This window comes from Psammomys obesus, unplaced genomic scaffold (assembly GCF_907164565.1).
Source record: "Psammomys obesus unplaced genomic scaffold, mPsaObe1.curated_primary_1811, whole genome shotgun sequence".
NCBI classification, from domain to species: Eukaryota; Metazoa; Chordata; class Mammalia; order Rodentia; family Muridae; genus Psammomys; species Psammomys obesus.
In genome coordinates this window covers 8,783,366-8,799,690 of record NW_026590677.1, presented here as the reverse complement: position 1 = coordinate 8,799,690, position 16,325 = coordinate 8,783,366, and the positions used below count along the sequence as shown (strand labels likewise).

General features: G+C 36.6%; 1 protein-coding gene across 10 annotated transcripts in view; it reads left to right on the top strand.

Annotated features, from left to right (window-relative positions):
- Tceal7 (transcription elongation factor A like 7) overlaps nt 1-8,140 on the top strand; it is a 17,016-nt gene extending 8,876 nt beyond the window's left edge. For 3 of the 10 annotated variants that reach the window (XM_055608266.1, XM_055608267.1, XM_055608269.1), the window contains exons 3-5: nt 6,010-6,075; nt 6,900-6,944; nt 7,287-8,140. In XM_055608266.1, the coding sequence (XP_055464241.1) occupies nt 7,309-7,605 (297 nt within the window). In that variant the 5' untranslated portion in view covers nt 6,010-6,075; nt 6,900-6,944; nt 7,287-7,308 and the 3' untranslated portion in view covers nt 7,606-8,140. Of the gene's footprint in view, nt 1-6,009; nt 6,076-6,098; nt 6,208-6,899; nt 6,972-7,286 lie in introns of all 10 variants that reach the window. The other 7 variants (XM_055608271.1, XM_055608268.1, XM_055608274.1 and 4 more) reach the window with 6 other exon arrangements.
- Nucleotides 8,141-16,325: the final 8,185 nt, after the last annotated feature.

Below are 16,325 nucleotides of genomic sequence, written 5' to 3'. Positions count from 1 at the left end.
GAAAGAAAGAAAGAAAGAAAGAAAGAAAGAAAGAAAGAAAGAAAGAAGAAATCATAGTCTGATTTGGAAAACAGGATTAAATTTGAGAAAAAAAAATCAACCATCTGTTTCTTCTGCTAATGCATTATATAAATATAGACTCCATCGGCAGCAGCTGCTGTTTTTGGACCTTGGAAAAGGAAAGGGCAGTTGATGGCTCCCCTTTTTAGGGACCCCTAGACATTCAAGGCATTTTCACGAGGCTAGACAGAATATACTGCTACAAAATCTTGAAAGATTTTTCAGAATGGAAAGAAGTTAACAATTCTCTTTCAGAAATTTCTGCTTCAAATGGTTCATATGTATTTGCAAGTCAATGAGCATGTCTTAAATAATCTTAAATTATATACAGTAAATCTATTTCAGGACAAGTTTTGGTAGCTGAGAAGGACAGCTAGGGGAAGGAAGGGCATCCTGGGAGCAGATGACAGGGAAAGCCAATGCCCCAGAGAACTGGGAATTCAGTGTAGAAAGGTTTTGGATACGTGATTAACATACAAAATATACTTTTATTTTATATGTTAATGAGGAGCAATTGAAAATTGAAATGCAGATGTATCATATATACTTTATGAGCTTTAAATGTGATTTTTGTTTTTGTTTTCAAGACATGGTTTCTCTGTGTAGCTCTGGCTGTCCTGGAACTCATTCTGTAGACCAGGCTGGCCTCCAATTTAGACACCCACCTGCCTCTGCCTCCCAAGTGATGGGACTAAAGACATGCACTATCACTTCCTGGCTAAAAAGGAAATGTTTAGAAGTCAGCTGAATACTAAAATTAAAACAATGATGAAAGCAACTAAGCACCAAAAAATATAGACATATATAATGGTGATTTTTTTTTCTGAAATTCAATATTTCCAATTAATCTACACATTTTGTTTAATCAAACCTCCCAATGCCAGCACACAGTCTTTTATAAATTGACAAGCATACACCTGAAATATATGTAGAAAAACCCAGGACCTGGAATAGATAAACTAATTTTGAGGAGAAACCACTGGAGGATTGATACCATGATTTCAAGGTTTAAGTTGTCTTAGTAAAGGAGTGTGGTAGTGTTGGGGTGTTACTAAAGGAGTGTTCCAGTTATAACTGAAACAGAATTGAGACCAGTAATAGACCTACACATATCCTGCCATTTCATCTATTTACAAAGGTATCAGGCAAAGTGTAATCTTCAACAAATAGTTATGAAGCAAATGGAAATTCCTCGAGGAACAAAAGAGACCTTTTCTTTTACCTTTACTTACACAAATTAGTTCATAGCAGACCACAGGCCCTAGTGTAAAAACTCAAATTATAAAACTTTAAAAATAAAACATAAAAACACTAAACACTAAAATCTTAGGAAACAAAGATTCCTTAGGCGGAACACAACAAATTATATATAGTAAAAAAAAAAAAAAAAAAAAAAAAAAAAAAAAAAAAAAAAAAAAAAAACAAAAACAAAAAACAAAAAACAACAACAACAAAAAAAAACCAAGGTTATTGGAGTTATCAAATTTAAAATATTTCCCTTTAAAAGACATAGTTTTGTTGTTGTTTGTTTTTTGGTGATTTGTTTTGTTTGTTTTTAATGAAGTAGATGAGTTAAGGAGATCACTCAGTTGGGAAAGCTTGTGAACCTGAGTTTGAATCCTTATCACTCATGTAAAAAGTCAGCTGGGTAATATGTCCTTGTAATCCCAGCACTGGGGAGATGGAGACAATATGATCACTTGGACTTAACAGGCAGCTGGTCCAACCAAATCAGCATGCTCCAAGTTCATTAAATAGATTTCTAAAAAACAAAGGTAGAGAGAACTCCTGACACTCAAATTAAGAAGTACAAAGAAGCCAGGTGTGATAGCACACATCTTTAACCCCAGCACTCAGGGAGGCAGAAGCAGGCAGATCACTGTAAGTTCAAGGCCTGCCTGGCAACACAGAGAAACCCCGTCTCAAACAAACAAACCACAAAATAACAAAAGCAAAATGAAAACAATATTAAAAGCCAAACTGAACTCATTGCAATGATAAAGATAATGTGTCTGACAGTCCATTCTGCTTTTTGGATACAGAAAAAGAGTGTTAATTCGTCACAGGTGAAAAGTTAAACCACTTTGCAGGAATTTTTTTTTTTTTTTTTTTTTTGGCAATTCCATGATAAGTTAACTTACATAAACCGTATGTTCTAGAATTCAACTCTCAGGACTCTTCACAACAATTCAGAAATTACTTTGTGGCAAATTTTGACAAGGAATGTTCATAGCAACATCACTACAATGTGAATCAAAATATAATTAGTGATGAAGGAATGCGTAAACCAAATTGTATGTATCCATTCATTGGAACATTACTGATCAAAGGGAAGAACAAGCTTCTCATAAAGCAATGACAGATGAACCTCAAAAGATATAGAGGAGTGTGTTCTAGATGATTGTAATCCATGACTTTTAGAATAAACAGAAGTAACATATAAACTGGACCATTGTTGTCTGACTAGAATGTTGCGGTCTTTCTGACTGTAAGGGTGCACAACATAACTTATTCAGCAAAGGAAAATATTTTGTATCTTGATAGTCATTTATCTGTTGATTAATGTGAAAATATTGGATTATACAGTTTAACTATGATTATCTTGGGTTGAAGATGTAGGTCAATGGTAAGGAGCTTGCCTGCCATGCATGAAGCCCAGGTTTCATTCTCAGAACTATAAAAATAAAATGTGCACACTTTATTTTATGTAAATTATACCTAAATAAAGTTTATTAAAGGGGCTGGAGAGATGGCTTAGTGGTTAAGAGTGCTGTCTGCTTTTCCTAAGGACCCGGGTTCAATTCCAAGCACCCACATGGCAGCTCACAGCTACCTGTAATGCCAATTCCAAGGGACCTGACACCTTCACACTAATGCACATAAAATAAAAAATTAAAAAGTTTATTAAAATAAAATTAAAAATAAATCTAATTGAATACGTATAATACCTATGTTCTGAAGATTATAAAATAATTTTGATATTCATTAAAAAGAAACTAAAATCAGTGTAGAAATATCACTGTGATTATTAGTTGGGATATTTAATATTTGGAGGTTTCAATTATGCCCAAATTTTTTTTTTCATTCAGTGTAATCTATATAAAAATCTCAAGAGGACAGTTTTCTTCATATCCAGAATTAAGATGTATGTTTGAAAATAGAGAGCAAACAGTCCTTTCAACTTTTCTTTAAATCACATTCCAGAGAGAATAAATTTCTCAGCAGTGTAGAACTTGCCTCTAAGAAGGTAGTACTGGTCATCAGAAGAAGTCAAAGAATAACTGCACAAAATGCATAATAGAATGGCAGTTGCATGTAGAAGTTGGAAGAGAATGTAGTGGCAGTTTGGGACAGCTTCATTTTATATCCTGAGGTGACTGTTATGCACAGCACTAACCAGATAAGTGACCTCATACTTCTTACATAGATATCTGTGGAGGTGAAAGAGAGAAAATAGAAGAACACTAGAGAATCATCTGCCCTAGCAATTCACATGTAAGATAAGGATACAAACTGGGAAAGTGCCAGATGCAGCTGTCAAAGTAAATACAAGGCATACTGATTATGGAAGGCATGTGAATCAGACAAGGCACAGAAGCAGGGTGACTACAAAAATTAAACAGACAGACTGTGTTAATGTTAATATCACAGGATCTCACTGAAAGATGACTGTCAGTATTAACAGAGAATTAAAAGTTGAACATGGTCCCTGTAAACCTATAAACGTGAATAGTGTCATCTTAACAAAGGCAAAATCTTAAAGCCCTGTAGCTTAATGTCTATGTGTGTCTTGATTTCAAAAGGGCATTGCATATGTGTATATATACATATTGTGCATATATGTATATATTTGTTAACATATATATATATACACACATAAATATAGGCAAGCATACAGGTATGTATACACTGATTCAGAATTTCATTCCTATTTTTTCTTGGTCCATAGACAATACCCGTTTAAGATAAAAGTGCAACAGAGCTATGATGATCAGGAAAATTCTGCCTAGCATTTCTTTGTCTAAAGTAGTTCCATGGCTTTTCACAGGCATAAAGCTCCTCATGTGTGGCTGAGGGTATGTGTTTGTCATTACTCATTTGAAATGTGTTTTTCATATGTGTATGATTACTTGCATGTAAATAACAGTTTTAAAAGTAAATAAGTAATAACAATTAAACATACCCTCATGAAACCACATTTATTACATTCAACATTAGTATTACCCCAGAATGCCACACGTCTTTGGGATCAATACTCCAAATGCCCTTCATTCCAGGAAAGTAGTATCTAAACTCCTTTAACTATAGGTATAGTTTTCAGATAAAGAACACTGTGTAAGCAGAATTTTATCACATGCACTCTTTCATGTCTAGCTTCATCTTAATGACCATCTTCATCAGTAGTTTGTACTTGCTTATGACTCCAGGACAATCAGGACTACACAGAGAAACCTGTCTTAGAAAAAATAAGATGCTTTTGTCCTATAGTTTGTGACAGTAATGAGACAAGTAACTAATACTTTATCTATTTTTTAATTAGAAATTGTCCTTATATATAGTGATGAAAAGTGGCAAACTTTTATCAGTTGATGTTGGATGGTTTCACCTCAAGGTCACTTACAATACTGAAAAGAAGGTATTGATAATGCAAGTGTCACATTAGCATTCAATTACAAGAAGATCCACTTCTTAAATTACGAATGTGTTAGTAGGATTTAGTTTCCAGTGAGCTTTTGGACTAAGAGCCTTATTTCTCCTCTGGCTGTTCACTAGCTGGTTTCTCTTGAAGCTAATCATTCCTTAAAAATGGGTACAACAAAGCTCTACTTAATAAACAAGGCTGAAGAACTTAGAATAGTTTTTTTTTTCATTGCGTATTTTCAGGTATATAATTCATTTATGTAAGAACTAAAATCCTTAGCAAGAAATGTTTTGTATGATTGGTACTGGTTTCTGTGACTAGTTTTCTTAATGGGGCTAAATAAAGCCTAAGAAAACATAAGCAGGACAGAAATGTTTAAGAGATACAAACAAACAAAAAAAGTTTAGACTGAGAATAACAATTTTTAAAAGTGGGATAATCAGGATACAACATTCAAGGAAATAAATAAAACACAGCATGGCACAATCTGTGAAAATGCTAAATCAAACTAGTAGATATTTGTGATTGACTGTTGTGATCTGCATACCTAAGCACAGAATGCTGTAGGATTATGGTCTTACTTAACCATGTGATAGAAGGACTTTACCTGCTCCTGGAAAGGACTTGCTCCAACTGCTCTGTACGTTTTGAACTTCTAAAAATGTGTCCGCCTAAAAGGTCTATATTTATTTTCTGACTTCATTAGCTGGAACAGGTGTTTGGTCTTTTTATCTTCTTATTTGTAATTATTTTTTTCCAAATATGCATGTCTTTACCATATTTCAAATTATGAGACTTGTGTTTATGGAAAGTTGAAAAATAGGAAGATATCTGGAAAAATTCCTAAACCCAATTATTGCCTCATTGCCAAGTTTATCTCTCATACTCCAATTTGGTTTCAAATATTAACCTATAAGGAAAATGATACTCATTCATTTCTAAGGGAAGGGTGAGTAGAGGCAAGACCTGTTCTTGCAACCAAGACAAGGACTAGTAATCCTTTCTATCAACACAACCCCTAAAAAAGGAATGATGGTTAATATAACCATGGGAAGATGCAGCCCCTCCCTGGTAATCAGAGAAAGGCACATTCCATCTACAAGGAGAAGGGGCCACTTTTGACCTCTGAAATTAGCAAAGGCAAAAATGAGTGACAGGGCCTGATGTGGTGGGGGTGGGAGGTTAGTAGACAGGTCCACTTCTGCAGCACTGCTGATGGAGAGTGGAAAGTAGGGACAAAAGTTGGAAGATGACATAATCCTCACGTGATTAGAAACTGATGTGAGCCCAAGTCGTTATATATCCAGGTTTCTTCCTCCTCTGGGTACGAGCTCTTTACTGCCCTGAAGACTTGTGGCCAAGGTGAAGAGAAGGTAAATTTCTTAAATTTCAACAGATTGGTGTGCAGAAACCACCAGGACCCCTTGGAGTGATGGTGGTTGAACATGATGGGAATCCATCTAGACTTGTTTCCCCATATCTCTACTTGGGAGATAGATAATTGCGTATGTTTTAATTTTTATTAATTTACGTATTTGCATGCATGTTTGTGAGTGCATGTTCTACTACGTATTTGTGTGGGTCAGAGGACAGTATGCAGGAGTTGCTTCACTTCTACCATGTGGATCCCAGAGATTGAACTAAGGTTTTCAGGCTAAGTATCAAGTACCTTTACCCACTAAACCAGCTTGCTGGTCTAATAATTGTATATTTGGCAAAGAACCAGGGAAACTGGGGTAAGGGTTGAGAAACACCTAGAGATTTAGTGATAGGGCTTCTCTTGTCCTGGAAAACTTTGCCCTCTTCTTTGCCTTTCCCCAATTCATCAGAGAACATGGTAGCCCTGAAATGTGAGTTAACGGATGGAGAAAAAGATTGGAATAATGATATGGAGACAGGAAAAACTGAGATAATTTAAAAATAGTTCACCTCATTCATTTATAGCCTACAATGGTGAGGTCAAAATGGGGGATAGGAGATGCGGAGTGTTACAAGGGCCAAGCCTGAGAGTGAGGAGTGGCAAACAGGCACATAATTCTAGAGGGATGGATAGCTATCGGGGCAAAAAAACAAAAAACAAAAACAAAACAAGTAGTAGAGTACTTGAAATTACCAGTGATGAGAATCCCAGATTCCAGATAATGATAATATCTCTGGTCTCAGTACTTTCTTCCCTGATCCCTTATTTCTGTTGTAGATCCAGGAATCTTTATTCACAAATACCACCTGGCTGCAAAAAGAAGTGAGAAACTATCCTGCATTTGTACAAGTTAGTGTGTGGGAGTCACTTAGACTGGGATTCTAGGGGTGGGAGTTGTGAAGGGACAATGCTGGGTAAAACTGGCAGCCTCAATGGCTCTTCAGAGGAGCCATTCAATTTATCTTCTGGCAAAAGGTTTGGGTTCGGGGTTGAGGGGTTGGAAAGAGAAAAAGGAGATTGGACAGGAAGCTGAGGAAGAAGCTGAAATATTTTCACTTTCTGAAAGCTGGAACTGTGGGTCAGTAAGGTGTGGGAAAATGGACTAATACGTTGATTCTATTCAAAAGTAAGAAAATAATCTGTTTCTGTATTTTCTCTGTGGAGTTAAACAGGAAACAACAACATCATGCAAAAGTCCTGCAAAGAAAAAGAAGAAAAGCCCAAGTGCAGTGAGCCAAAGGTAGAGGGTGAACAACCCCATGGAGCATTTGAAGCCCGGCAAATGGAAGGGAATTTCAGACAGAGGCTGCTTCAGTCTCTTGAAGAATTTAAAGAAGACATAGACTATAGGCATTTTAAAGGTGAAGAAATGACAGGAGAGGAAGATGAGATGGAAAGGTGTTTGGAAGAAATAAGAAGTCTGAGAAAAAAATTTAGGGCTCTGCATTCTAACCATACTCATTCTCGGGATCATCCCTTTTAAAGCAGTAGCCTCAGAAATTATTTTCTGTTAATATTTCCACTGTTTTCTGTTTCAATTTTTCTTTATAAGTAATTGCCATCATTTCACTTCAATATTTCAGTATCAGTTATGGTCATATACAAACCTCATGTTGTCTACACCTCACCTTCCAGATTTACCCCACGGATTTAATAAGAAGTTTTATTCATTTACATGAAAGGACAATCATTTAGTAATTTATCGTAAACTAAAAATTGCAAGCTATGAAGCACTGTGTATGCCTTATGTATTCATTTATGCATAATACCATGCAAAGCTTATTCTATGCCAAAGAGGTGAATCTATGTATTCTGTGTTCTCTTGTTTTCCATACAATGAATATATATATATGTAATTTTAATTTTGTATCCCAAAAAGGAAAACAATTAGACATAAATGAAAAAGATTTATCAGTCGCTTTTGGAAAGCAGTGGAACAGCATCTTTTTAATAGCAGAAGTATAAGAAAGGCATGTCAACTGCTAATTATTTTTGGATTCCTTAGCCAGAGTAATAAACTGAGCATTATAAAATACATATGCTTAAGACTTGATCATTTCGTAGGGAAAATATTTGCTTTACAGATATTTTATATAGAACTGCTATGGGACAATAGCTCTGGTCTATATTTGGTGAGATCTTATTTGCAAATGTGCGTACAGAAACCTAGCTTGTATAGAGCCATCCATTTGAAAGAGGACATGGAATGTTTCAATATATGCTCAAGAACAATGCCTGAAGGCAGAGGTGGGGCCTTCCACCTTAACCTTCAGCTTTTAAACTACACCTTTGTTTCTACCCGCATCCTGCTTTGGTCTTTTGCTCTCTGATAGCCCCACAGCCACTGATGCACTGGGGGCCTTATGTATCAAAACTTCACTGAATTTCCAATGAATTGTTCTCTCAGTGTCTTCTTAAACCTCAGCCTTCTAGTGGCATTTAAAACAGGTAACACTGCTGGAATCTTGCCAGTTCCACACTGTCCTGGGACATCTTTTTTTTTTTTTTCCCTAAATACATACTGAGAAATAGAGTTGTTGGGTCATAGATTAATTCTATTTAATGATTACAGGAATTTCTACTCTGCTTTTCAAATATGACCATTAACAATGCATAATGTTTCTAATTTCTCTACATCGTAGATAATGTGTGTGTGCTTGTGCAGGCCTGAAGTTGATGGATGTCTTCCTTGATCTTCCCCAACTTTATTTACTGAGGCAGGGTCTCTTGGTAAACCTTACCCACCAACTTCAGATACTATATCTAGCCAGCCCTTCCTAAGTATCCTGTGACTAAATCCCAAGTACTAGGATTACAGGCAGCTGCTACACCTGCCAAGCTTTCATGTGGGCTCTGAGGATCCAAACTTTGGTCCTCTCACTTACACAGTAAGCATGTTTATACACTGAGCCATCTCCCTAGACAACATGTTTTTTTGCTTAAATGTTCTTATTGCAGTCACCCTAGTAGAATTGAAGTCATGTCTTTATGTGGTTCTCTTCCCGGTTCCCTTTTTTAAAATTATATTTCTTAATTAATGAAAATAGGTGACTGTAGTAGCCTGTTGTTTTAAGTTAGCATCTGAAAATTAAATGCTACAAAATACAAAATCTTCTCTTAGGGCAAAGATGGACACATTTAACTTCCCCAAATCCAAGAACAGTCAAACATTTTATTGACTATTAGTTATAAAAATGGATTATATTAATGTTCCTCATAGCTGGATAATTCAATGGACAATAATTTTGTTCTATGTACATGATGTGTTAACTGACATAAGAAACAGTTGTCAACACTCTTACACTGGTGACTTTCACACTGGAGTCTGGCTATTTTGAGAGTTATGTGGTAGGCAAGGGGATACTGTTAATAATGGCGTGATAACTTTTACTTTGTGGTAAATAATTACATATATTTAACATTAAACACAGCCTCCCTGTAATTATCCATCATACAAAACAAATTTTAGGAAACTGTATTGGCAGTGATGCCTGACATGTGTTTTCTGTACACACACATCCTAGGGATGTGTGGCTCCTTCTCTCCCTGTGAACACTAAGGAAATGCTTGGCAAACTATGCCTCACTGCATTTGGATCACAATTCAAAGACTGGGCTTCCTTCCAGGGACATAAAAAGGTATGTAAGGGAATCTAAGAGTCATCCATGTGACTACCAACCCTCCCTGTTCTCTTTTTAGATAATTAATAGGCAGAGGAAGCACGGCTGGTATTTCATGAATTGACTTCTAGCTCTTTAAATCTAAGCTGTTTTGGATTTTTAGTAGGTACAAGTTAATCCTTCTGATTTTATTAGTGTGGCTTTCAAACTTGGTGTCACTTTCAGTTTTAAGACACAGTAAATAGCAATATATTTTCCCAAACAGCAAGGAAGTATTGTTGAATGCCCCCAGGTGATATCTTGGCCTATAACTTGATACTCTGTTCTTTTTTTTTTTTTTCTGCATTATCTTTCTAGTCAAAAGAAGTTATTTTGCCCAGCAATGGGAACAGACATTTTCATGAAATGTAGCTAGTCAGGGATCCATCTTTGTAGGCTACTACTGTTGATTCACACTAAATCTGAAAACTATAGTGAACATTTATGTATTACGGTGTGTGGCACCCATTTATACCACAATTTGTAGTGGGTTGTTATGTGTATTTTAGACGAAACGTTTTCATTTTTCTGGTGTCTTATAAATACTGAAAGCCACTTGGTCCTGCACTCCCACATGTATTATGACCTCTGGCTGAACAGCAAGAGCTCACTCTACATTGTTATCTTTTGAAATGTACTGGAAGATTCAGTGCAGCCACATTCAAAGAGATAATAATCTCTTGCAAGTACCTTCTTTGCAAACAGACAAATCATTCTTCTCCCAGCTCCAGACTTATCTGTACTTTCCACTTCTTCTAAATGAAAATAATAATAATAATGTCATGGTCTGCTGATGTGGCATTACATTCTTTTGCAAAGGAATTTCCAAATGGTACAAGTAATCATTTATGTATGGTTTTACACTCTGTGTGGATGATCACCATTTTAATGGAACTCTTGCCTCTTCCTCTTGTTTTAGGCAATTTTTTTTAACCCACAGGTCTAAAAAGTAAAGTACCTTCTTTATACAATAATTTGGGATTCAGGGCTAAAATTCTGGATGACAGTCCACATCTTAGAAAACAGTAGTCTACTTGCTCATAAGGATTTTATTTTCTTCCAACCACAGGAATAGGAGGAACTGGAGAAACTCACTAGGGTGCTTGGCCATACAGAAAACCTCTTTGAACTTCTGAGCCAAGCAGCCTGCTTGTTGTTCAAAATGTCTTCATTTTTAGATTTTAAAAAAAATTCTCTCTATAGCAGCTACAATGTTTAGTACTTTAAAAAGAGTATGGTAGAGATACCATCATGATTTGTTTAACATCTATGACACAAAGAACCCAGAAGTGGTGACACCAAATCTGAGAGATACATCAACAAAAGCAGAAGAATTAATTTGCTGCTACTAAAAATCTAGAAAAAGTTTAGCCACCCATGTAGTACTGACTCTGCAGGCAGAGGGGATGCATGGTGGTGATATCTTCTGAGACTCACCATAGTTTCAAGAGAGCCATTAACGTGATTGGAAGGTGAATCCCTGGAGATCCTAGGATATTCCAGATGTTTGGACAATGAGACATTAACTGAAGAAAGCTATAGACATGGAGTGGAGCTTGCCCAAGAGAAGGTCTATTGCTTCAAGCAGCAGAACTGGAGGGGTGGGGCCACTCCAGCCCTCTGGAGATCCATCAGGAGCTCTAAATGTTGGCCAGTGGAATTGCAGAATTTTTTTTGCTTGCCTTTGCTGCATGTTTTAGTCTTGATTTGCTCTGATCATTCTTTGTTGTCACTCCATTCTTCTTTTTGGAATTGATGGTTACATTTGGAGCCACTGTGTTAGAATTGTGCATTTTTTAAAAAAATATTATAGGAGTCCACTGTTATGATACCTCCTAGAGTCTCGGAAGAGACTTCAGACTTTTAAACAATGTTGGAATGGTTAAAGGTAGTGGAGGATTTTGAAGTTGGGTGGGGCATATTTTTGCATTGTAAAATAAGATTATGGGAATAAGAGGTGGAAAGTAACAGCTTAGAAGTGATAGACTTGGGTGTCAAGTTGACAAGGGGTTGAGCTGTGATCTTTAGTATTGTCAACTTGACAGGATCTAGAATCAGAAAGGAGACAAATGTTCAGGCTCATCTGCAAAGGATTACTTAGATTAGGTTAGCCTCTGAGCATGCATATGAGGAACTGTCTTGATTAGGTTTATTGAGATGAGAAGATCCACTCTGAAAAAAGGCATTGCCGTTTCCCGGGTTTCGATCTTGAACTATATAAACCAAGGAAACTACCTGAGCACACAACTCTCTGTTCTGGATTTTGAACACAATTCAACAAGCTTTTTCAAGCTCCTGCCACAATGAAGGGCTATCCCCTGGGACTGTTACCCAAAATAAATTCTCCCTTTTCCTACCTCTCTCCCTTCTTTCCTTCCTTCTTTCCTTCCTCTCTCTTCTTTCCTTCTTCCCTTCTTTTTTCCTTAAGTTTATTTTGTTAGTTTATTTTATCAGAACAGATACATAACTAACACATATGATAATCCTATTTCTATTTTTAATAACTACAAGGCCTAGAACAATGGTTCTCAACCTGTGGGTCTTGACCCCCATTGAGGCCATATATAGATTATCTTCCTGAATATCAGATGTTTACATTGTGATTCATAACCTTAGCAAAATTACAGTTGTGAATATTAACAGGGGTAATTTTATGGTTGGCATCACAACATGAGGTACTCCTATACAAGTCTGTTTTCTACACCATCTTCATCATTTTACCTTCCCATTAATAATGTGTCTCCACATTTTTACCAATATTTATTTTCCATTTTGAGGCTTAAATAACCTGGTGGGCATGACATATTGTTCTATTGCTGGCAGTAAATGATACAGGACATTTGTTTATGTGATTTATAGCCCCTGGTTATATCTTTTTTGTAGATTCAAGTCCTACCATTTTAATTGTGAAAGGTTTATTCTCCTTTTTTTGAGTTGCAGAAGTTGTTAACATATTGTGCATATTAATCATTTGATTGTGGTTAGGGGAAATACTTTGTATAGCATTAATCTTTTAAAAATGTTAATAATTAACACTTATAAAATTATAATTTTAGGAGATTTTTCTGTGAGTACTTAATAACAGTCTGTATTCTACTGTTGTTTTGTGATAGTTGCTGTATATATATTTTATATTCAATTGACAGTGTTATCCAAGTGTCCTCAGTTTGAAAGTGGAGTGTTAAAGTTTACACTATTATTCTCTTTTAAAGACAGTTGTTTAATGATAGCTTTTTTCTCTGTTGTTGGATTATATTAGAACTTATTGATAAACTGAATATTTTAATCACAGTATAGTGACCTTCTTTGTCTCCTGTATGGTTTAAAGAAATTTTTTTGAAGTCTGAAGGATGGTGAAATTTGCTTTTCTACCTGCCTCCTTTCTTCTCTCGAGGGTGTTTTCTAGTTTCCTGGCCTCTAAATACATCCATTCCCACATTAATATAGGTGTGAAAATTAGAAGGTAACTCTGCAGCGTTTCTTAAAACAACATACTCCAGTTACATCTATTTTCCTGAAAAGTTAACAATTTTATTTTTTCTCCATGATTGAGTAAAATTCCATTTTGAATATGTGCCACATTTTTCTACATGAATGTCTATCTGTTTTTCTAAATGAAGCAAGCAATAAAAAGTGTAGGTACAAACCAAGCATATGGTATTGGCTTTTATGTCTGCCCAGTTAATGTCATCTAACATATTCATTTCCTCATGTAACTTTAAGTTATGGTCTGGTGTCCTTTCACTTTGACATGATAAATACCCTTTCAAATTTCAGGTAAGACAGGTTTCTTAGGGGGAAAAAAGCTCTTTCAGCTTTTGTTTGTCTAGGAATGACTTACTTATCCCTCATATTTGAAGGAAAGTATGTACAAAGTATTGTAGTGCTGAATGGCAGAGTATCATTTGTTTCCTTGAGAACTTTAAACATCCTGCAGTGCTGCTCTCTAGTCCATATGGTTTTGAAAATTATGTGGCTGAAAATCTTATCATGCTTCCATTGTACTTAACCAGACATTTTTCATGTTTCCTTCAAGATTCTATCTTTGTCTTCAGCTCTAAGCAGTGAGAGCATAATACATCTTAGTGTAAGATATCTTTCGATTTATACCACTTGAAATTTTGGAGCATTTTGGGTGTATAGTTGAACATTTTTCTACTCTGGTAAATTATTCATTTCACTCTGCAGCTGCACAGTTTTTGTTTAGTTTCTTTTTAATAATTTCTTCTTATTGTCTTGTTCATATGTCCTTTCTATTTTTCTTTTATTCAAACAGCCATATTTAGCATTTTGAAGACATTTAAATAGTTATTTTAAAGCATTTACCAGGCCAAAGAGATAGCTCACTTGGTGGATACATGTGTTGCCTGCCAAGCATGACCAGCTTGCCTTCAACCCCTCGGATGAACATGGTGGAAGGCTAGAACTGACTCCCACGAGGTTGTTCTCTAACATTCTGCACTTGCTCAGTGAGATGCATGTGTGTAAACACATGAATAAATAAATATGTAATTTTTAAATGTAAACAAATAAAAACGCGACCTGTTAAGTGCTCTCACAAGGGCTCTCGTTTTGTTTTTCTTCCTTTCAATAAGACGCTTTCCTGTTACCCTGTATGCCTTTTAGTGAAAACTGAACATTTGAGTAACGTGATGTGATAATTTTATCAGTGAGATTCTCCACCATTTCCAAGATGTCTAGATGTGTGTGTGTGCACATGCGTGCGCTCATGGACACGAGTGCAGGGGGTTGCTGATTTGTAATTGTTTATTTGTAATGAAGTTTACAAACTATTTCTGTAAACACTATTTTTTACTTGTTGATATCAGAGAAGCATCTTTTCTTAGTATGACTTCAGCTAGTGTTCTAACACAATGCTTATCCAAATGCTAGAAAAAAAATGAAATCCAAACAGAAAGCTAAAAGCAGTACACTTCTCTTAGTATTTGAAAAACAACTTAAATAATGGAATTTGTCAAAATTTCTTTTTTAGTTTTTATGAGCATATAGAGTTCCCCACCAAACACAGACATAGCTGCATCCCCACAAGTTTTTGTTTGTTCTGTTTTCATGATCACTCCTTTAAATATATCAACACATTTGAATATCATTTCTTTGGACCACAGTTTATAGATAAGCGTGGTTTCTTTTTAATTGTTGGTGTTGGCTTTTTGAGACACAGTGTCATCTGGCTCGTCTGAAACTCACTATGTAGACCAGGTTGACATCAAATTTGTGACACTCCTGAATCTGCATGTAAACTGCTGAGATTACAAGTATGTGTATGACTACATCCAGAAAGAAGTCTTTTGTTTACTTTGAAAACAATTTGGGATTTGTTTCTTGTCTGGATGGTTAGTTTTAACTGTTAACTTCACACAAGCTAGAACCACTTGAAAGGAGAGTCTTAGTTAGGAATTATCTTATGAAAGAAGTGGGAGATGAAAGACCTGGATGGGACAGGAGCTCCACAAGGAGAGCAACAACCAAAAAATCTGAGCATAGGGGTCTTTCCTGAGACTGATACTTCAACCAAGGTCCATTCATGGAGATATCCTAGAACCCCTGCACAGATGTAGCCCATGGCAGCTCAGTCTCCGAATGGGTTTCGTAGTAATGAGAACGGGGACTGTCTCTCACATGAACTCAGTGGCTGGCTCTATGATCACCCACCCCTCTCCCCCGCCAGGGGAAAGCAGACTTAGCAGGCCACAGAGGAAAACAATGCAGCCAGTCCTGATTAGACCAGATACTCTAAGGTCAGATGGAAGGGGAGGAGGGGCACCTCTATCAGTGGACTAAGGGAGGGGCAAGGGAGGAGAAGAGGGAGGGAGGGATCGGAGGGGACGAGGAAGGGGGCTACAGCTGGGATGCAAAGTGAATAAATTGTAATTAATAAAAAAATTTAAAGAATAAAAAAAAAAGAATTATCTAGATCAAACAGCCTGTGGGCATCTTATGGGCATTAGTTAGAAGACGTGAGAAGACCCATGCTAGATGTGGGCAGCATTTGCTGCTAGAGGCTCAGATAATAACATGTGGCAGAAGAAAAATTTCCCTACTTTTCTGGCTTGTCCTTTATTCTCAATGGTGATTTCATATATCCTCTTGCTGCAGCTGCAGATCCCTTCATCAACAACAGAAGTAAGGCACAGACCTGCTTCTAATATGAACTGAAGACCAGTATTTCCCAGGCATCCTCCAGGCCTCTGGCGAAGATTAGGACTTGCTGGGACTCGTATACGGCTGTGAGGCTGGACAACCAGATGGCTCTCGATCTCTCATCTACTGTATTGTGTAAACCAACTGAGTACATAAGTCTTTTATGGGCCAGTGAGATAGCTCAGCCAGTAGAAGTGCTGGCTGCCAAGCCTGATGACCTGATGACCTGAGGAACTGAGGTCCACCTCAGTTATCCACATCGTAGAACCAGAGAAAAATTACTGTGCTCTGTCTGGCATCTTATAACCTCTGCATGCATGCTATGGCATGTACGGGTGTGTGTGTGTGTGTGTGTGTGTGTGTGTGTGTGTGTGTGTGTGTG